The sequence below is a fragment of the Camponotus vicinus genome, unplaced genomic scaffold (genome assembly GCF_025532165.1).
Source record: "Camponotus vicinus isolate PSW18456_S1 unplaced genomic scaffold, iyCamVici1.0 SCAF_6, whole genome shotgun sequence".
NCBI classification, from domain to species: Eukaryota; Metazoa; Arthropoda; class Insecta; order Hymenoptera; family Formicidae; genus Camponotus; species Camponotus vicinus.
The window spans coordinates 6960278-6983825 of NW_028141978.1; the positions used below are offsets into that span (position 1 = coordinate 6960278).

General features: G+C 36.4%; 1 protein-coding gene and 1 long non-coding RNA gene across 12 annotated transcripts in view; one reads left to right on the forward strand and one right to left on the reverse strand.

Moving 5' to 3' along the window:
- Window positions 1–23548, forward strand: part of LOC145972895 (phosphatase and actin regulator 2-like) — a 208198-nt gene that overhangs the window by 11590 nt on the left and 173060 nt on the right. For 3 of the 11 annotated variants that reach the window (XM_083101928.1, XM_083101932.1, XM_083101935.1), the window contains exons 1-2: window positions 19498–20330; window positions 21824–22870. The exons of 1 other annotated variant lie outside the window; for it this stretch is intronic. In XM_083101928.1, coding sequence (XP_082958054.1) covers window positions 22564–22870 — 307 coding nt within the window. In that variant the 5' untranslated portion in view covers window positions 19498–20330; window positions 21824–22563. 7 more of the 11 variants (XM_083101933.1, XM_083101937.1, XM_083101940.1 and 4 more) reach the window with 5 other exon arrangements.
- Window positions 17484–21530, reverse strand: LOC145972898 (uncharacterized). The gene is made up of 2 exons (XR_014439308.1): window positions 18495–21530; window positions 17484–17946 (listed from the first exon to the last, which is right to left on the reverse strand). It is a non-coding gene; the product is annotated as an uncharacterized LOC145972898 (long non-coding RNA).

Here is a 23548-nt window from a genome sequence, read left to right on the forward strand (position 1 = left end):
TCTATTTAGTGATCGATTGAAAATTTTTTCAAGGCTATTTTCTCCGCCACTGAACTTGAGAAATGGCATCTCGGAATACTTCGAAAATCTTTTCCAGCTCATGAGCATAAAGAGAGGGGGATCTCTTCCTTCAGTGTTCATAGAAAAAATACTCGCGTCATGAGATTCTCGATGGCGACCAAGGCGCTTGACGCTTCGTCGATCGATTATCGTTATTAGGTTACTGCTAACTAGTGCTTTGAAGTAAACCGTGCGGCCGTGTGTCTTTACTTCCTACAAAGAATGTCAAGGAATACTCTTATAAGCTTTCTTCCAACCATTGCGTCGCAAACAATGTAATGGTGGTATTAAGGACCCCGCTGTAATTGATAAGCGTTTATTTGAGCAAAGTGGACGGAAACAAATAATGCACAGTCACGTACCGTGAATGGACCAACGTTCATTGAATAGTTAAGATCTCTTGATGCGTTTCCGGTTGCAGAATACATTGCGTTTTCGCAGCTTTTGTTATTTTATCGAGCCACGGTGGTTGCTCACTTTTTTTTCTGTCCAGCATGTTCGTTGCCAACATTGTATGTGGTGTGTAACGGTGCTTTCGCTGCGCTAGATACTAAAACCGGAATGCAGCATTTGTTGATTAATCTTAAATTCAGTTAGGTTTTCTCGCTTTATACAAATTCGGCAAATTCGTTGAGAAAAGAATGTATCCTTTTGAAGAAGCATTTGTTATATTTAAAAATAAGTTTTAATATCTCTATCATAGACAAGATTATAATAAATTACATAAAAACTTACGATATTTATTATAATAAATCTTTTTTAATTTTACATTTATTGTGAATAATTATCTTTTATATATATATGAGCTCTTTTATAAAAAAGACAATTGAAAGAATCTTGGAATTGGAGAAACTCCGTCCATTTATAAACTTTACTGTAGAAAGGCACGGATCATTGATCTCGCAAGAAGAAGTGATTTTTTACACCTCACAACGAGAGATATAACTGTTGTTCGATAATTCTTCTGTCGGCGAGCGGGAATCACACTTCCTCTCTCAATCTTGCGCTTCGCGTAGGGTTCACGATCTTCTGTTTTCGAGGTTTAGCGTTAGTCCGATCACGTAGCGCGTTTCCCGGTTCCCTCTTGCACTGCAGGGGATTCGATCGAATTCCCGAGTGGCTCAGCCACTCTGTAATACTCTATCTCGTGACTCCTGCGTATTGACGAAAGGGATTTGCCGAAGAAGTGAATCGCTTGATTGACGATGGTATTTTATAATAAAGAATATCGTGAATATTGAATAGTAAATCGTTAAAAGGATCAATATACGTATATTTCGGCAAAACGAGGACATTGATTTCACTGCGATATCATTCGAAAGAATTACACATGATGTTAATAATATTGATATTGAAATAAATACTAGACATTATTAGCATAATAGATGATAACGCGAGGAATGATTCTCCTAATATCGGTTAAGTTCAGTTAATCGAAAGGTCATACTCCGGCATGTTTCTTGGCATCGATCTTGGTAATAAATATATCTACCCCTATTTAACGAGAAATGACCATCGACTACGTGTCCCATGACCTTCCCACTTGGCTCCGCTCGGATGATGGCCGATACTATCACGCGGACTATGCTATTTGTGTCATGTAACGCGACTGTAGATGATCGCGGCTGTAAATTATTCTTAGGGCGATCGCGCGATGATAGAACGACATTCGTTTGGGGGAGCATCGAGGCAGGACACCGTCAGCGCACAATCCGATCATCCACCGGTCGGCTGATCACAGAAAGAGAGAGAGAGGGAGAGAGGTAGACCGATAGATAGATAGACAGAAGAGAGAGCGGCTTTCCCGGGGTGAAGGGAATAGCTTATCGCGTGCCGGTGTTGGTGTGTTACTTGAAACGACGGAAGCTTAGCAAGGCGTGGTAGCGTCAGCACGTTTCAGTACAATGTAAACACGAAGGCCAGGTCGCGGACTCCAGTGCACTCGGCACCGCAGACGAGAACGGCCGCGAATTTCAGAGTGACCTCTTCGTCGCGCGACACGTCGTTTATTTCGGTTATCAAAATCATGAATTACCGCGGTTGAAATTTGATTCTGATAAATTGTGCTTTCGGAGTTGAATTGTAAATCTCGAGCGGCTTGGAAATTTCGTAGACTTTTGCCGCTGTTTGCTGATGTCGAGGACTTTAAGAATCCTCGTGAGTTAAAACGTGCCCTTGAAGTTGACAGACTTTGGAAGTTAGCTGAGCGTTAACGGACGTGTGAAACCCACAGAATTAATAATATTAACTTTGCAAATATTGCAAACCGTACGCTTGAATGTGTTGTTAATGTTTGAATATTACAAATGAAGTTTAAATATTTATTTAAAATTTAGATAAAGAGAGACTTTTAATTGCTGATGTGGTATTTTTCGAAGTGTTGACTGTTCGTTTTGTGTTACCTTTTTAATTCATATTTGTGTGTGAGTCCAATACAAGTAAATCTTCGTTTTTAATACACATAATTTATTAAATTCGCTCGAGCAAATCGTTTGTCAACCTGTGAATGTGACACACATGTTGATTAGATAAGATTATCGTTTCTGTCGAGAATAATCTCGCGCGAGATATACGCGGATCGTCTAAATGACAGACATTAGTACCGAGAAAACAATCAATGGATCAACGCGCTTTAATTTTTTATAAACGGTATTATACTAAAGTGTTTGTGATTAAAATATTTGATACTTGACAAGACCAGTCGCTTTATTTTAGTAAAAATGTGCGAATGAAAATAACGTGAATAAAATCGAAATTCGAGTTTGTATGATTTTGATTTTCATGAATAAATCTACGATACGAAATTTGTATTCAGTCAATAGCTGGTATCAATAGATACCGTTTAATAGGAAATGTTATTTAGTTTGAATATATATATATATATATATATATATATATAGAGAGAGAGAGAGAGAGAGAGAGAGGGGGGGGGAGAGAGCTCTACAGTTATAGTTTGTATTTATTTGTCTTGTTTAGCATATATAACGTCGATTGCTAAAATTGAATGTGCGTAGAATATGTGCAAATTTGCGCGTATCGTCTTTAAATATTATTACGCTAACACGTAGTTTTGTAGCAACTAAACTCGCGAATTGATAAAATGTCGCAGACAGCTCGTAATTAAAAAAACAGCTACTGGCAGTAGCTAGCGTAAATACCCCTGCGGTCGCGCCCAGTGTGTTCGTCCGATCTGTGGAGGGTGTGTCTTTCATGTGCAGGCTAGTTGTTAACCACGACTGAGGGGACGCATTCCGTGTTGTCCCCTTAGAGAGATAAAGTTAACTTCGGGGTGCGTTTTGCTGGCAAAGTAATGGCAGTCGTGCACGATACACACGAATGCGCCTGTCTTGTCTTCGGATGATAAAATGGTTTAAAGCTTTCTCTCTCTTTCTCTCTCTCTTTGTCTCTGAAATAAACCGTGAGCTTACGTAAATACGAGAAACAAAATGGAAACGAAATTGAATATTGAAATAGTATTAAAATTAATTGAATCAATAACGTGCCGGTGAAAAGAATATTTTTTTTTAGTTATTTAACAGAATTGAAGAAGTAAATTTATTTTATATAACAATGTAGAAAAGCAACTTGTCAAATATCTTGAAGATTTTTTTTATCTTCCGAGCAATTTGAAATTATTTGTTTTTCAGATAAAATATCGCGATAATAAACATAAGCAATTATTGTGATCGAAAACGAATGCACAGATAGATTGAATTAAGTCAAAACATTAAGTTTTGTGTCAGAAATACAAACTCTTTTTCAACGTTAAAGACTTACAAGCTTTCACATAAACTTATTTTTACGTATTTTTTACGTATATCTCAAGCTATAAGTTATTTACGCAAGAAGTTTGATAACTTTATCTCAAGATTTTTTAGTGACATTGGGGATTTCTAATGAAAAATGATGTGTCCGTGAAACTCTCTGTGAGATAATGTAAATAAGTGCATATTGCGTGAGCCATTGCTCGTTTATTGTTGCTGCTGTGTGTCTTCTATATATTATGCAATGTGGCGGTTTGGACCTTTTAAGGATGGTATGTTTTATTTTATATTTCATTTATTATATTACAATTTATTGACTACCCATCTCCCCCCGATTATTATATATAAAGTAAAATTAACGTATACTTAAATTCTTATAAAAATATTTAATGTGTAATTTCTATTTTTATATTATTTTATATTATCTTATTTTTCCATCGATATTTTTTTAATTTTTTATTTATCCGTATGTGTTTTTATTTTTAATTGTAGTGTTTTTCTCCATTTGCGAGATAACTTATTATGATATTTTGTTGTAATAATACTTATGAACGAAAAATTAACGATTAATATAGATAAAAGATAAGTGCATTCGATATGGTACATTAATTGAGAATAAAAAACGCGAAATTTATTACGCTTGAAAAAAATTAAACATTCGTTTGAGCGTTATATATGTACAATATATTCGAAAGAGGAAAAAAAATCGACCGTCAATTTTTCTACGTGATTACCAGGATAAAAGCTCTACTCTATCACAATGATAAACTTTGCTTGCGCGATAGAATTTATTGTTGCGTGCATAAACGTGCAACAAATATTATAGTATATATTTTCACCCAATCCTTTGTGAAAATATTCACCCACGATGCGTGACTACAGTTAGAAGCTTACGGACTTTCTTGGGAATGATGATGAGATATTTGCATTTACATAGTAAAGTTAAAGAACTTAAATGGTTGTGCCAGCACGTTTTTCAGTTGCTATAAATAACAGTCGCGCTTTAAAATTTTATCTTCTTTTAATAATAAATAATAAAATTAGTTTACATTCAGAAGCGTTGTAAGCTTTGTTCTCTCTGTGCTTTTATTATTCGAATGAAAAAAATTTTTTCGTGATTTATTGTCCATTTATTGTCAACTTGTACGATGGAATAACAAAATTTTTTGTTAGGGATTAATATTTGCAATATTTCATACATTTTTTTGACGTTTTTTTACGTAATGAAATTTCTATACATGTGTACTTTTTAAAGCAACATATTTTTTATTTTATTCGTGCATCAGATGTTTATTAAAATTGCATATAATATGATGTACGCAAATCTATAAATTTGTGGCTTTGTCTGGAATATTCAATTCACCGCGTTAATGGATAAATTGTATATGTCGCATGCATAGCTCATCTCAGCATCGCGTTTCCAAAACATTTCCGACCGGAGCACTTCATCTAAATAAAGAGCATATCTTATACGTCGACTTGGCAACGAACGACAATGGACATTTAGGTCATCGATTGCTCTTGAGTAACGCAGTATCCTTTTCCAGGAGCTTATATGATCTTGTGAATAAATTCCGAGTAGTTTTCAATGCCAATATTTAACACTACAGAATTATTTTAATTATAATTACAATTTATTATATTTGAAAAACGCATAATTAAACTCGTAAAGCGAGAGAGACAGAAATGTATCATAAAATTCCGTTTCAACATTATTAAATAGAATTAATAAATAGAATAGTATGAAATTTTCAACGTAATAAAGTTTTATTTCTAATGGCTATCTGATAATCCGATTCAACAAAATTTTAACTTAAACTCGATTTAAACCTCAAACAATCGAATTTGTTGTAATAAAATTTTATCGTTCTAAAAAAAGGCACTGCGATTTTAGTTACATTTATTTACTTCTGCTCGAAATAGAAAATCCCTGTCGATCAATTGATTGGAAAATATATTCAAAGTTTGTAAGTTCATATTACATAAATGTATTTGAAAATATATAATTTAAAATAATATAAAATATGTGTAAGATAACAGCTTAAAAATATATATATAATTAAAATATTTGATATTTTTCAAAAAATTAATATATCCAATTTTTCTCTTTCACATAATTGTAAAATGATTACTGATTGACAGAATATTATTTCGCGCAACAATAGAAATTTACTCTGTATTGTAATAAATAATTTCAAGTATTCCTGATCACGATGTATGATTGTTACTTTTCGATGAGATATTTTTATTTCTTCAGATAATTTTCCGCGCTGTGTCTTCGACGCGTTCTGATGTTACAGAAAGCTTGAGAAGAGCGCTTCATGTTCGAGAGCGTCTTCAGGAGAGTCGCTGACATCGCAACATCTCATTGTTATGTAACTGTTGTTATACCCCATGGAAAATCATTCTTTTCTCACCCTTCGTACCTGACGTTTCGAGAGTCTTCCATTCTCGCTACCCTGAACGATCCTACGGTTTCGTTGTAAAATACCTTTCGTCCTTTCTACACCTAACTCAGCTTCGCTATCGCAAACGTGAAACGTATGCAACAGAGAAATGCGCGCATATAGAGTTAGATACGAGCAGCGAAGACGAGCACTCGACGAAAACCGAGACGATGTTTGTCGTTTAAAGTGCTACTCTCGAGAGTTTCCTGCGCGGATTTAGATACGGATGCTGCGACACACTCCGATGGATCTTTGCCTTCTCGGCTTCTCGGTGATCCATGTGAGATTTCGCCCGTGATAGGAATTTCAAGAATGCAGTTTCTTTCGGAAATATAACGTATTTTTTCTATTGCCTTCTGCATTGCTTTCTACATTGTTAACTATACAAAAAGTATAACCGTATTCTCTATTTATTAAAAAATAATATAAACATAAATGATATTGAAATATTATTTATATCGCGCACACACATGTGATTATCTCGATTTTTATACTCTCAGCGAACTTTATATAATTCCAAAAAAAGTATGAAATTTACTTACTATATTTTACTACTCAAGCATAGTTTTTCCCATAATCCCGATTTCATATAGATACATTTATTGAATGGTTGTCACTATTTATCAGAATTTTTAGCAATACTGTTTTGCCCGGAATGTGCCATTATGCATTATGAAAGCGTCTCTGAAACAGACGTCGCGCTCTCATTCACATGCTTACTTCACATTTTCACGTCACCATGTAACAAATAGTTGTAAAGATGCTGTAATATTCCCGTGTCTTTTCATTGCCTTCTATCAGCAAATTGAGGTTTGTCGCGAAAAGTAGATGAGATGCTAAGGAAAATAAACTATTTACTTACTTTTCCTTACTGTCTCTTTTTTACTTGATTTTTATATTTTTCTATTTTCCGCTGATCACGAAAGTTTCGTTGACACGATCGGATAAGAAGCATTTGTGGATGAAAGCTGTCAGAAGAAAAGTATGATATCGCGTCCAGAGAGAGCGCACAGTTATTGAATAAGGCAAGAAATACTGCCGGAACGCGACGTCGAAAAACTCGATGAGCCACCACCAACGCTACCGCCATCATCATTGATGGGGGGGGGTCGATCGGCTTTGTCTCGCTTTTTCTCGCAAGACAGCTCACGCCACCCAACTCGTCGCACCGTTCATCGATTTTCTCGATGGCTTCGAGCACTCTCGATATAGTGACGGTAATACATCGTAAACTCGCGCAAAGCACGCGCGGAAATTGGTAAACAGACTTTGCGGAAACTGGCCAGTCGTCGATCGCGAAAACGACAATCGTGAAAAAGTAATTTCGCGCGCGAGAAAAAAAAGGAAAGTTTCTTTCGATACGAGAGAACGTGATGAAGGTGCGATAAAAATTGTCGCGAAATACGACGGTCGTGAAAAAATAACGGCAGTGAAGAGCATCTTTCTACGCTTTTTCAAGCTTGTATTGCGCGACTAATAAAGTAGATACGTCGAAAAAGAACTCTATTTTCGCTCATAAAATAAATCAATGACGCACATTTCCATAAAAATATCTTCGCAAATATCTGCGTAATTTTGACTTTTCGATAATGCACGATAATTCGTCTCATCAAGACAGCCTTTGATAAGGTAATTCCCCTTACAAAGTTTCATTGTGTAATGCTTGTTATGATACATCTCGAAAACTCCCTTTGCTTAGACTTAGAGTCTTAGAGAAAGGATATTTGCGCCATTGAGGGAAAGGAGAATTATTTCGCTATAAGCTGTAATATATTGTTCGCGAAACTATTTCAATAACAACTTCATGCGCTTTCAGCCAGATATAGCTTTGCTACCGTATACTTGTAAAGTTCTCCACCATAAAAAATTTTATAACCTATAAGAAATGACAATATGATTAAATTTCTAATAAACGGAGGATTTATTATTAAGAAAAATAGCCATTACACATATTTTTCGCTTCTTATATAAATTAATTTAAATTTAATCTAATGAGTTTATAAAAGAGCTCGTGTATAATTATATATATTTTGCTCGTTTAATCATTGTCGCAATCATTGCTATGTAGAGTGAGAAACAAAGCGATGGGAACCGAAATATCATGTCGCGTAATCAGTGCGTGAAGATATGCTTTCGTAAGGATAATGAATGTGAAAGATAAATTCGAGGAGTGACGTCTCTTGTTAGTAGAAATTGCTGAACGTACTCGGCATCAAAATGGAAATTCTAGATTATCATACATGGGCGACACTGTGACGTTTCATATCTGTTTCACTCCATTACATGTTAACAATGAAGTTTGCTTTGTTCGGCGAATGCAAATGCATTTCTTCTTTGGTGACACCCCGCTCTTACCGCACTTTTTCAAGCGATAGTAAATGGGAAATAACGTTACTTCCACTTAGTTTGACTATTTGAGCGAATTTCTCCCCCGCTATTCTGCGATCGATATATCCGTCGAATACAATTATAATCTAATTGAATTTTCACCGTCAAATGAGGTAATTCATTTCATTGATATCAGAGACAAATGCTCTGTAAAAATATTATACAATTACATTAAGAGATTTCGCATAGCTCAATGATTTAAAATATAAATATAGGCGATTATTATAATGAATTATAAGTATAAAAGCGTAATTAATTGTACGAATAGTGTATGTCAGATATTGATAGTTTGTATTTTGTTTTTAAAGAAATGTTTCATTTTGATGAAAATTAAATTTATACCTCCGATTGCAATTTTGCAATAGAGACTAGTCATTTTTATTCTCATTGCCGTTCTCATTATATATAATTTGAATTTATATGAATTTATATGTAATTGAATGATTATTCGCGGAAGGATAACGATAGAAAATATGACAAATGTTTTGTATTTGAAAAGTAATCATATACGATTAATTGTAATTATATTCGTCATACTTGCAATTAAAAAAATTCTAAAAAATTCTCGATTTGACTATAATTAAATTACACAACTTTTTGAATTATCTGAGAAGATGTAAATTTGCAAAAAAAAATAATAAAAAATCCTCTCAGATGTAAGTTATATGTAATTATTCTCTATAGATTCGTGTTTCGTATGTAGTCGCTTTGTCTGCGAGCAACTCGTCCACGCTACGGTTCTGCCAAAGGCATAGCAATACAGAACTAGCTTTGATAATCACAGTAATATACCGTGAACGATAATGCTCTTGTGGCACTCGAGTTGCGATACAACGATCGATTTTAATGAAGAGCAGTTTCGCGTGCAGCAGATTAGGTGTCCCGCGATTCTATATAATCGCCTTTAATGAGTCAGTGTCGCAGAAATTTGTTACGGTTGCACCGGTCTCGAGACAGAAATAACAGGATGTCGTTCCAAATTTAGAGGGAAAAATCAATATTCAGAGTATTACCATTAATTTAATTTAAAGCCTCTTTTAGTAGCTTTTATTTTTCTAATTTTGATAGCACAATTTAATATACATGTATTTTCATTAAAATAAAAGTTATTTAAATTTATTTGAAAAAGTTTATTAATTTGTATCTTTGATCTTTTATTTTCTCTTAAAATTCTTTAATTATCGAGGGAGAATAAGAAAGAGAGAGAGAGAAAGACATATATAAATATTCTCTTATATTAATTTTGAATATTATGAAAAACAAGTGCGTTTTTTCTTAGCTTTTCTGGTAATATCTTCGATTTAAAGAAAATACATAACTTTTCTGAAATATTCTCTGCAATATAAACGTTGAACGCGTTGGTTATGTCGACAGAGAAGAATGCGTCTGACGGCGAGGATAATTCCTGTCACTCCGACACATTTTCTCTGCGCGCCAGTTTCGCATTTATTGCAGAAATTTATCCCGGAAAAATGCAGAAAGCGACGAGCTGTTCGTAACGCACGTGAAATGCAGTACACTTTATTCTTCCGTAAGCATATTTTCGCTAAAACCTGCGGTTGTCCGTAGACGTGGATACAGCTGGAGGCGAGGCGAGACGCGCCATTGATTCAGACACGAGATGGGTGTTCGCGAAATAGTTTCCGCGCAAGCGGATGCATCATCTCCTGCGTCGCGCTGCAGAGAGAGAGAGAGACCACCTCTTGATCTCCTATCCCCGGCGTTAGCGACAACGTGACCCTTGTTAATAATCTACGGAGAAAGGATATTATCCGTTCCGCGATTGCTCATCTTGCAAAAGTCGCTGCAGTTTTCCGATCGACAACCGGAAACTACGACGCTACTTCTACAGTGATATCTGAAAACGAAAATACGATCGCTCCTACGATTGCTAAAAAGTCCGATTGTTCCGTTATGCTTTCCGCCGTCGAAAATATTGTATTTAATATTTAAAGGAACTTGTTTTGTTAAATTGATAATTTACGAGTGAAAATACTTAATTTAATACTTTATGATCTTATGTATTGTTGAATAATTATATTAGTAGATATTAATTAAAAAATTTAATTTAATTATAATTCCAATCAAAATGTAGAGTAATTAAGAATTTAAATGAGTTACAATTAATTTTATAATTGGAGTAAGTAATTTAACTTTTTAAGTGAAATTGGATTTAAAAGTAAATTTATATAAATTTATAAGTTATATTTCTTTATTATATTTTTTATAAGTTTTATTACTTTCACGGAATCCATAGATTATTAGATCTTATCTTTGCATTCGAATTAAGATATTATGTACGCATGCAAATTGATATATAAATAATTTATAAATATTTTTCTATTCCTTTTTTATTACGGTTTTTTGCTTGCATTATTTGCATTTTTCCATCTTTACTGAAAATACAAACAAACAAGTGATAATCTGCAGAGATTTTGTTGAGATACGAATAAGATTCTTCTCTCAAGAATTCGAGTATCAAATCTTTTTTTTTTTATTAATTTTAAAATAAGTGGATTCATGTTTGATTGTACGGTAACGTGTGTGTGCAGTATAATTTCCATGGTGGCAGCGAAGATCATGTACAAACATCACGTAAAATCTGGAAATGTATCTGGTACAGCAACTTGTACTCATCTCACCGACTTCGAGAAGCGAATCGTTGCATATGATTGCGAAACTCTACGGATCCGCGAAAAGTTTGTGCTCCGCGTCACTTCTCAATTCTCCGATGCAAGATCTTCTGCATCCGTTGGAAAATTTCTTCGATGCAGGAAGGCAAACACGCACGCGACGCGACTCGATCTTAAAAGCCCGGGAACCTAAGCAGAAAAAAAAGATAGAAGGGAAAAAAGGAGGATGAATCTCATCGACCGAAAAATCAATATCGCGCACGTGCCACCTTCTCGAACACATCCGTCCGTCCTTTACGGCACATTTTGCAGGAAAATCTCGTTGCATTCGCTGCGGTTATTTGTAGAATTCAACATTGTACATTGATGCGAAGTGCTCTCAGGAGTCCGCGGCGTTTCCCTCGAAATTCTACCTTATATTTACGCTGCAAAAACCGTCGAAACGTTGACTCTTTCTCCTTATAATTCTATCTCACACTTATCCATGGCCGTTGACAGTGTCTTCCTTAAGAGACATCTTTTTACCTAATTCAGAAAATGCAACTTAAAAACCGTAGCAAAATTTTACAATATTTAAAATGTCATTAGATAATGAATATCGAGACATACTTTTTCTATTGTGAGAGAAAGAAAGAGATTTGTTATTTTATTTTCATGCATTAAAAACACTTTATATCGTGGAAAGTATAAAAATCTACAACAGAACTAATTCGTTATAAAAAGTGGAAAAATCTAATTTCTTATTGCCATTATTTTAAATGAAATTAGTAGTTGTTAATTAGTTGTTAATTAGTTGTGATAAAATAAAAACAGCATCAGAAATTACATTTTAGAGAAATTGAAGAATTCAAAGTTTAAGCCGAGAGCAAAGTGACAATTCGCTTCTTTCCTCAAGCGTTGCGGCTAGCGTTAATATATGACTCATATAAAGCGCAGCGTGTTCTGCGATTATTTCTCTTCTTGATTCGACGTATTGAAACCGGTATGTAACGGCGTTCCAATAATAACTGAGCAATTTGTCGAAGAATGCGCGGCAGATCGAAGAAAACGCTGAGGGAAGCGTTTAGATAAATCGGCAAAAAAAGCGTGTAATTTTTTATTTGTACATCGAGCAACTCGTACAAATTAGCGTCGTATTCTTCACGTCGTTTTATTGCACGGAGGAATAGCAATGAAGAAAGAGAAGAGAGATAGATTAATTTATTTAATCTTCATTGATCTCTGCTACACAAAATCGGATTAAATCTGAAACTGCATTCCGTCGATCGGTAAAAATTTATTAAAAATTATTTTCCTGCATGTGCGCTATACATACTTTAATATATTTTCTATAAACATACATATACATATGTGATTTTGTTTACACATATGTATATTATGTTATATTTAAAAGGCAGTTTATGGAAGGAAATATTTTTATATTTAGTTACGTTTTTATCTGAATGTATTCTTTATATGTAACACGGACTCATAATTTAGATAAGATAATGACAAAAATATTCTTTACTGTCATTTGAAAGAGCTTCGCAATCTTATCTTATTCGACTATTTCGACTATATTCAGTTCGAGAATCTGATGCAAATTACCGCAAACCCCCATCCTGATTTTGTAGCACTGTGCTTCGTAAACCATCTTGATGAAACTCGTGGAATTCCCAGATGACAAGAACGTCATGCGAAGAATTTCCTCGCGATTGTCCTCCGGCGAGGTTCTATGTTAAGACTAGAAAAGCTAGTAAAGTTGATATCCTGATTTTCCACATGGTCTTTAAGGAAATTTAATCACCTGGATCGGACGATAATAGTTACGAAAACGGGCAACAAAAGCTAGCTCACTCGTTATATTGAACTATCGTTTAATTCGCTTTTTAATTGAAAATATAGGTGCAAAGTCGAAGTATCTAAACAAACCCGAAGCATTTAAAACACTTGGATATTCTCTCTTTTTATTTCTATATTTAGTTGTTTCTTAATTGTGTGTATTTTCCTTCCTCTCTTTTTTGTAATCCTTCGTGGAATAATGATTCCTACAACAACCACAAAAACATTGCAACGCTGATTGCGCGTCGCGAATAAATCAGGAAGGGAATGTTGAGGGGATGGTGTTCTCGCGCGAAGTAAATGCCTGTTCGATTTAAAAATATACGCGTTGTTTCTCTTTCACATACAGTCCACTCATTTTCAAGCATGGTTGATTCGAAGCTCAATATTTGCAGCGGATATGTTGAAAAAACTGATCCGTCCCCGTAACAGGCCGATAAAACGAGCGCAGGATAAATCAAGCGTATTATTATGGAGGGTGCTATTAATTTTACTGCATTGACGTTGTTCCACGTGCGAGTCATAAACGCGAGGGACGCCTGCTGATACATGACCACAATTCGAGCGACGTGCTATGTCTCGACAACATTGGACGATAAAATAAAATATTTAATTTAATTTCTTTCTGTAAACGAAAACTGCCAAAATTAATTTCAACAAATACATATGTTTGTTCCAATTATAGATTTGACGTAAGAAATCAGATTTTATTTTTGATACTGCGAAAAAAAATATATTTGAAATAGATGTTGCATATATACACATCATAAAAATACAATTTTTTAAAAATAATTACTAAACAAGTAACAATTTATATATATATGAGTATGTGTATAAAAATTAATAATATCTTCGAAAATTGTATAGAAAATATTAATGTGCAATGCAATATGAGAGAGAGAAAAAACGAAGAATGTATTTAAAACTACCATGAAATCAATAGTTGTATCGAGATTCAATGAAACTTTAATTAAGATTGATATATCATTGAAAAATTGAAATAGTTGAATATATACGAGGAAAAAAGAGTGAATGTTGAGCTTGCTTGGGTAATAAAGAAATTGGACCAATACGGTTTTTATCATTTGCAATTTTTAACCAAGAATATCGATTACGATGTATGATTACTCGCGATAATCTCTCGTGTACCGAATTGGCAGACTAGTCGCTGCGAATAAAATGCAGCTAGACCGTGATAAATGCGACACATTGCAGTCCATCAATTACTGTCGTGTGCAAATATCTCGGCTGCAAAAATATACAACGATTTGTTGCCCATTCGATCGTATAACGTAACCACGAATATTCTATATATGTTCTATTGTTTATTAAATAAAAATTTTTATCAATTTGCAAAGAGAGGTTTTACATGTGACAGAAGATGCAACGTTAATAACGAATGGAAACCTTCACGATTTAAAAGACCCGATAATTTTGCTTTACGCAATAATTTCCGCCGAAATCGCAACTACTAATAGAGGAAGGCAGGCTGAATCTACACGGTAATAAGGAAAGCAATCTCTTATACTTCGCCTGTCGTTCCCACCCTCCCCTGCCATTAATTTCCTGTCATTATCGCCCCAAACAACATCTTATCCAGACGGTTAGCTAACAACTTGATAGCCGTGCGACAAACTTGGTTATCTTAAATATCACGCACGAGACTTTTCATGTTGCTTTAAATTTGCATCGGTCTATGCATTTTTATAAACTCTTGTTTTTTATCTCATCATATTTTTAATATTTTATAATAATCATTTTTCTACCGTATTTAATTAAATGTTTGAATTAAAAAAATCTTGAAAGAATACATTGTAATTATTATTATAAATGTGTTTTCCAATAAATTGTGATAAGTTATCATTTTAATAAGGATATATATTTTAACTTTTTTTAATCATTAACTTGTTCTCATTAATTATTGTAATTTTGGGATTGTTATAAGTAGTTGGCAAGTATCCTTACACGTGTCGTAGATACGTAGCGCGTCTAGTTGGTGTATTCTCGGCGTTATTCACCGGTAAAGCATGCTCGGTTCAGTACTTAACAGAAGGATGGGTGGTCGCCACTCGTGCACCGGTCTCTTTCCATCGTATATCTCCTTTGAGGCTTATCATGCTACGTCTTCTTCCCTTATGAGAAGATGTGGTTCACCCTTGAAGGTAGAGAAAAAAGTGGCATCCTCCACCTCGATGCAATTCATCGTGCAAAGAGACTTAGTGTGCCAACATTTTTTTCTTTTATATTTTGATTAATATTTGCAATGAATCTCACTAGTTCTCTGACGCAAGAATATTCTAAAAAGAAATAGTCATTTTAATGTATCGTTCTAAACATGAAATTTCTATTATAATATAAATAAATTTTTGTTTATATTGTTTAATCTAAGGTTGTACTCAACTTAAATTTTATATATTGATTTTTTAAAAAAAAGATGAAATATTTGTGCTTTTTGTGGAATTAAAATTCACATAGTGGCTTCTGATCTTATACATAATTTCAAATTTTATAAAGCGTAAATGTAAGTTTTTATAGCTTTTATAAAGCGTAAATGTAGGTTTTTATAGCTTATATAACTTTAATGATTTTAGTATTATGTTGCTAAAATTTACCAATATTGTCCTTAATATCGTCGAAAAGAAATTACATTGCGGCGAAATCTGCAGTAATGGAGTACAACCTACGTGTTGTGCAAGCGGTAAATTGCACCGTCCAAAGTGGCTGTTCTCCGTGCGCGATTTCAGGAAAGGACTTCTCTCGCTTTTATGAACGATATTTTTGTCTGGCGTATAATTCGCGCAACTGCTCGTGTCTCGTAAGTAGCTGTATTTAGTATAGGAGTGCGCGAAAGTACGCGTCGGACCGAGTAAATGCTCGTCCGCCAGCTGCTCGAGACGCCTGTGGTTGTCGTTGATGCACTGTCACTTTAATTATACGTCTCAGCCATTTAATGCTAAATTGTCTTATAATTCGGGTCAGCTGAGAGTCATTCTTTATTGCAATTGAAATAGGTTCGAATGGCGGCTTCTGTGCTTGAGAGGAATCCTCGGAACTTTGTATTGAATCGCGTGCAGGCAATTATGAGGATTAATTCTTATAAATCGTTTAATTTCTTGTTTGATAAACAAATAATTAAAGATATGGATAGGAAAGATAGGATCATATAATTAAAAAGATATATATAAAGATATATATCATATAATTAAAATTACTCATTTATTTTAGCTTTTAGTTTTATAGAGTTTTGTGAAAAAATAAATTTAAATTACACTTTTCAAAAGCGTCTCCGCTTAATTTTTAAAATGAAATTTTGTAAAAATAATTAGTTATTGCATAAATTTTTTCATTATTTTATATTTTCTTAAAATCAGATATCAATTATAAGTAAAAGATTATGTTACATTGTACTAAATATAATAAGTGAGTGAACTCATTTTTTAGTGTTCAAGATTTTCATTTCTCGCGAAATAAGCGAATCATTATGTGCATAAAGGATCTTTACAAAAGATCTTTCTGAATCCGACGGAGTACTTTTTAAGTGCCGAACGTAATAAAGTCGTTCACCGACAGATTGTTATTTTTTAGAAATATGTAGATTGACCTTAATTTATAGCGATCGATGAGACGGGTCAGGGGACAGTTTATAGCTCGCCAACTTTGCAAGCGGACCTTTGCCATCGCGCCGGCGAGAGAGACCGAGAGTTCTTTGACCGCTGAACTGCGATACAATGCAACATTTTGCGTCGCAGTATTGACCTATTGATACATAATAAATAAATCGATAAATTTTTTGCAAGTGTTCAACTGAAGAATTTACACACATATGCATACATGTTTCCGAAATGAGATATTAAGAAGAAAAGAGACTTGATAGCATAGCCGAATATGTCATCATGTTTATAATCTATTATTTTTCTAGCTATATCATTTATTTGAAAATAATAATATACAATATGATAGTGAAATTTGAAAGAGAGATGCGTGATACGTAAAGTTGCATAAGAGAAAAGAAATTAATGTCTGCATTAATGTCTCAGCAGAACATCCGCCGTGCATACATTATGTTCTTTGCACAATCCTTGTAATGAGTATAATAACTACTAATTTCTAAATAAGCTAGTCTTTTATATACCGTTAGCAATATGCATAGATTAAATGTGTACAAGGTTTATGATATCTCGCAGTTATGTAAGACGCATCGCGGATGCGAGATGAAGCGAGAAGAACGAGTATGATATCACACTTACATGTAAATCTGCGAACTTTTACCTAGTAATTATTTATATGAACGCGTAATCCATGTTGCGCATTAATTAAAGAGAGCTGTGTCCTATTAAGAGGTAATTTGATTTAATAGCAAGACACTCATATGATTTCTTGGAATAGTTCAAGTGTTGTATAATACACAAGTGTTGTACAATGTTTTGCATATTTAAAAAAGATCAATAATATAATAAAATTCACGATCTTTAGAGATACATAGATTGAATCGATGCAAGTTACTCAAAGGCTGTATCTCCTGCTATCGATTACTGACGTGCATCCGCATGTAGCGCGGATACTTTCTAATGGAGCGACCTTCAAGATCGATACTCTCATTCCGTTCTCCGCATGCGAAATATTTCTCACAGCCTTAGTTGTGACAGCGGCCAGACTGGGCCGAAAGGAGCTGGGGTGGATATTCGCGAGTCGGTTTAAATTAGCGAGTCTAGACGTCTCGGAAATACCACGTGGTCACACTATATCCGCCGTTTTCCAATTCGAATATTCGCGCGTCCGCCCACCGTCTTCAATCAAAGATCTGTCTGGATTCTCGCAACGTGACTCTATAGCCTGCAAAAATAAAATTTATTGTTAGCCTGCTCTGTGTACGATTTATAACCATACACGAAATAAGTGTGCTTGACTTGTCAACAGCCGCGCAGTCGTAAAAAAAGTGCAACGTGTGTACAGCAGTCTCAATTTATTGTTCATTGACAATAGTTTTTACAACAGCGAGTTTTGTCTATTCTTTCAAATTTAATGCTAAAAAATTCAATTTTGAATTATTCAGACATATAATTTTTTGTCGAAGGAATTCAATTTATTATTATTCATTATAACAATGCATTAAGAATTTTCAAGAATGCATTTAATTTATGTAAGAGGCCTTTATATTTATATCGTGAATTAATATTTCAACATTTGATTTAAGGGAAGAATTTCAGTTATTAACTTTAAATTTTATTTCTGTTTCAGGTATGTATCTCAAAATAGATTAGAGAGAGAAAGAGACCCTTTATATGGTTCATCCGATTTAGTTGGTCATCATAACTCGGTCTAATCGTAAGTTATATAATATATGTGTTCAAAATTATCACTTTGTAAAAAATAGCTGTAACCATTATGGCAGTCCAATCGTCGTATCGGCGTATTTGTCCATTTAAATTACTGTTGACGCACTGTTCGCATCATCCTTTCCAGTTTCACCAATTCATTGCCTCGTATTTGCCACGCCCACGATTGTCATCTCGATTCCTAGACTTACACATGACTTACGCATATACACTGTGTGCTCATTTAAGCTCATAAAACGCGCGGAATTGATAATCATCTGGTACGGATAGCAACTTTCGCTTGTCAGTCGTAATAGCTTGTAACTGCAAATATGATTCAATGATTGAGATTACAGGCAGGCAAAAGAGCATTTGACATTTTTAAATTATACAATTATAGAAGGTGTGTTCATATATTGATTTATAATGTGCTATAGAGAATAAATCGCTCTCTTGTGATCTTTAAATTAATTTCAAATTTAAAAATAACAATGTGTCTGAAAAGTAAAATATGGAATTTTGAAGACATATTTATATGCGTCAATACATCAGTATTCCAAACAGCTACATTCTACTTAAGATAAGTAATCATCAGTTGTAATGTCTTAACAAACTACCGATACTCAGATAAAATATTTCTGATATGAAATAGGAAATTAGGAGTATAGCAAAAGATAAACACAAGTCTAAGATAATTCAAATTTTATAAAAAAATACATTTACATTAAAAATATATGTTTCAAATCTATTTAACATTAAAAACAGAAAGAATAACTTGTCATCTCCCTCACGTGCACAGTTATAATTCCTCAGTCTTTTTATGACGCGTCTACATTTTGCACAATTCGAATTGCAACGCGAATCGCCCTGATTTAACGAGAAAGTTTTTCACACGGTTATAATCGTCAATGTCCTCGTGTTTAATGCGAGGAAGCGCTCGGAGGACAAGCCGGCAACGCGAACGAGAGACGTTAATTGGACGAGAGAGAGAGAGAGTTACGACGAACGGGGCATACGGCTACCGCCGTCCCGTAGGCGCGAGATGGCGCCGCGGTCGCATGGCCGCTCTCAGTACTCGCGAGCCTCGCTCGGTGTGTGTTTCGTGGCGCGGTCGTCGTCGCCGTTACCCGTCGTTTTCCATCGCTGCGACCGCTTGTTTTCGCACGTCGGACGTCCGCGCGCCATCGCAATTAATTCCGTTCGCGAATCCGTCCCGCCCGACGCCCGCGACGGCCGTCTCATCCGTCGCGTTCCTCTACCGCCGAACTATCCGTCTTTCTCTCTCGCTCTCGCTGTCGCGCCAACAGGAGGAAGAGGCATCAACGGCGGCGGCATTCAGTGAGTTTGTGTCGTACGCACGTATTCGTACATGTGGCAGTGTTCGTGACAGTGCGTCGCGTATCCCGACGTCGTCGACGTCGTCGTCATCGAATCGCTGGAATCTCTCTCGTCACCCTCGGTCGCCATCTCTCCGTCTCTCAACGTCTTTCTTTCCCTGCCCGCGATCCTCTCTCTCAATTCCTCCGTGTTACTCTCTTCCCGCGATTACCTTACCTTACCTTACCTTACCCTACCCCTACCCTTACCCTTACCCTTACCTTACCCTTAGTCGCGCTCCGAAATCCGAGTACTACGCGCCGCTCCCGTGTGTTTACGATCGTTGCGTCCTCTTATCTGCCGTCTCGCTCTCCTCTCACCTGCACTCCTGTCGCGGACAGGTGTCCCGTGGAAGCAGCGGAGGTGAGCCGACGCCTGTGTGCTCTCTGTGATATAACGTCGGGCCCAACTGCGTCTCGACGCTTCTTCCCGAATCCTGCCGAGAAAACGAGCCCTCCACTGCCCGAGTCGTCCTCGTCCTCGTCCTCGACATCATCGTCGTCGTCGTCGTCGACGATTACCAGAGTACGTACATATCGCATACGTACAATATTTATACGTGATCGCGCAGATTTCGCGTCGACGTGGTCGCGTTCCTCATGTCCGTTATGCGTGTGTGAGAGCGCGAGAGGAAAGAAAATTTTTCCGCGTACATATAACGGAGACAGAGATCGCACGCCCTAGTATCGCCGATTTGTCCTTGAAGGTCGTTCGACTCGTGAATGGGCCTCGCGTAGCATTCTTTTACGTCCAATTCCGACGTATGTCGATGTATTGTGTTTATTTATCTCACGATTGAAAAATGAGAATGCGTATCTCCTTCAAAATTGTTGTGGAAAAAATGTGACTCGACCGAGTGACGATCGTTACGAAACGTGCCTCGTGTACGAAAGTGAGTGTTTCTAACGGTGGTTATTTCCACGATCGCTCGTTAGTGTTTAAGTAACAGAGTTAATTATCTGTTAAATATCGGAGGAAATATATCACGAGACGCGATAAGTCTATCTACGAGGAAGTTAAATTTTGTTTATCGAAGTGATTTATTTTTATCGGAGCATTGTTTTAAATTAGTATCGGGGCGTGGTTAATTATTAGTTAAATGTGACAGACATAGAATTGTCCGCGTAAACACAATCCATGGAATAACAACAGTATTTACGAAACGTTATACAATGCGACGTATTGTGTAATATTAAGTTCTATTTGAATTCATTTCGGTTGAAAATAATACAATATAAATGGAACATTCCGCGCATAATCGTGCAAGAGAATCGCATATATTACGTTAAAGTAAACAGTGATATTGCTAAAAATAAATCGATTTTTATTCTTATACATGCGTCGAATAAAGTCATTATTCTATTTTATCGCGTTTTCATTAACGCGTCCAATCGGTTTATCCTTCGAAATAATTTTATCGTTCATAAATCTGACCGTAAATCGCGCCGAAGTAATTAAATATCGATGGCCGGCGTTTCATATCGCGCGGAAAGCAGCAGCTTCGATATCCTTTGGCATGAAAGCAGCGCGATCCTATCAATCTTCGAATACCTCAGAAAATTTATTCACATTCGTGTCGAATTACGTGAAAAATTTTCCTTCACCTTCACCTTCATCTGCGTCTCCGGAAAAAAATTCCGGAGCAAGATTCAATTTTGATTTCAATTTTAATGATAAGCTCATCTAGAATTTATTAATCTCTCTCACACACGCCGATGATATATTTATTATATTTTATTAACAGTTACCCTCGAAAATTAAGGGATTAATATATTTGTACCAAAATTTATAATTGAAAAAATATATTTTTTACCAAAATTTAACGCGATGATATCGTGTTTCACATAAATCAGGTCATATTCACGTATTTTTTTCCGATACATATTTGAGAGAAAATCGTTTAGTCCGCCGTATATTCGTTGTATAATCGTCGGGCTCGCGAGCGGACAATGCGTGCCATTCATGACGGTCGGGCAGTGGCTCTAGTAGTTAACTTTTCCTCATTCGCTGATGCGCAGGGACGCGACTCTCCTCCAGTCATCAACGTCCGCCAGTCGCTCTCGCGGTTCTCCTCCGAGTGCGAGTAATTTTCCATAGTGTGTGCCAATCGCGCGGAATTCCATTGTAATAGCTAGTGACTCCTCTGAAACCCGGCACAGACGATAATTTTTCGTCAACTTGGTTTCCGCTAAAGTGCTCAGTGCCATCATCTCGAATAGAACAACCAAGTCACTTCCGCACCGAAAAGGAATTTCCCTCTGCGAGATAATTGGTCCGACGTCAACGATAGAGCGATAACCACTCGCTCGATGTAACATCCGCCGTTCGAGATCACGTTCCATTACAAGTGTGATAAATCCTGAAAACGCACCTCTCGAAGTAAGAACGCCTCTTGGATCAGATGCGCGCTCTTCCACGGGCCGATCGAAAATTCCCACGAGAGCTCGCCGAAAACGGCCGTTGTGCGTGATCTTGAGGTCTCGAGACGATCGTCTCGTCGTTGCGGGATCGCGCCCTCGAGCACGTGGAAGCTGCGCGCGAATCTCACCGTCGAGCCGTGGAGCCGCGAACGAGAAGTGTCGAAGGACGACGCGAGTCGCTGCCGCCGCCGAACCCTCGAGGTACTCACCGGGATGCGCGCCGTGTCGACAGGGACCGTGCCCACCCGGTAGCTCCGTTGCCGGCTCTCGTAGCGATCCTTAGGCCGTGGCGCCGAAAGAGACGGGGTCGCTGCAAGGATCGGGCTCCGAGCGCCGCGATGTCGATACGCGTGAGTGGCGTCTATCTGGTACCCACCAGTCCGGGTGCCGACAATGGCGGCAACGATAAGAGCGTGGACCATCAGCAGCAGCAGCAGCATCACCATCACCATCACCATCATCATCATTCGACGAAAACGGTGACGATCGTGACGGCGCCGCAGCGCAGCAATAGTCTGGATTACCTCAACTTCGAGGAGAAGCGGCAGATCATCGCGTCGTCCTTGTCTCTCAGCGACTTCCTGGCGCATGGGCCAGCGGCAGCCGCGGCCGCCGCCAAGGAAGTAGCAGCGAATACGGTGATAGGTAAGTCGATTATAAGTAAATGTGTGAAAAATCGCGCGACCATCTGTACTGAAAACTGTGCACGTGAGTGTATTGACATATAGGAGAAAAAAAAATTATACACACATGATTGAGATTTAATCAAATTTGTTAAACTTTTGAAAGATTCGTAATCTTGGAAAATTTTATTATGATATAATCTTTTTTTGCAATTATTATTAAGATTTTTTTAAACATTGAAATAAATAATGAACAATATTCAATAGTGATTTTCGCGTTTGCGTTGATGCAAATCATGGTAAAAGATGTTGCGATATAAGAGATTATTAGTACGATGATACGAGAGTATTTCTCTTTATTGGATTTTGGTTACTTCGTACATCTACCTGGGATGGATTGAACAGACAATCGGACGAGGCATTCTTCTCGGTCGATCCGATTCTATAGTATTCTATTATATAGAGCGTGAATGTTGTCTCTCTTTCTCTCTCTCATTTATCTACGACAATGTCATGTCTGTCATGTTTTATTCCGTCTACTCCCGATGATATTGGAAATAATTATCGCGTAAGCGCGGTAAGCTTTTTACTGCATCGTGTTTATCTTTTAACGAATATACATGATTTCGATATATTTAAATATTATTGCGTTTTGAATAAACATGTTTCACCATAACGATAGATTGTCCCAAAATTATAT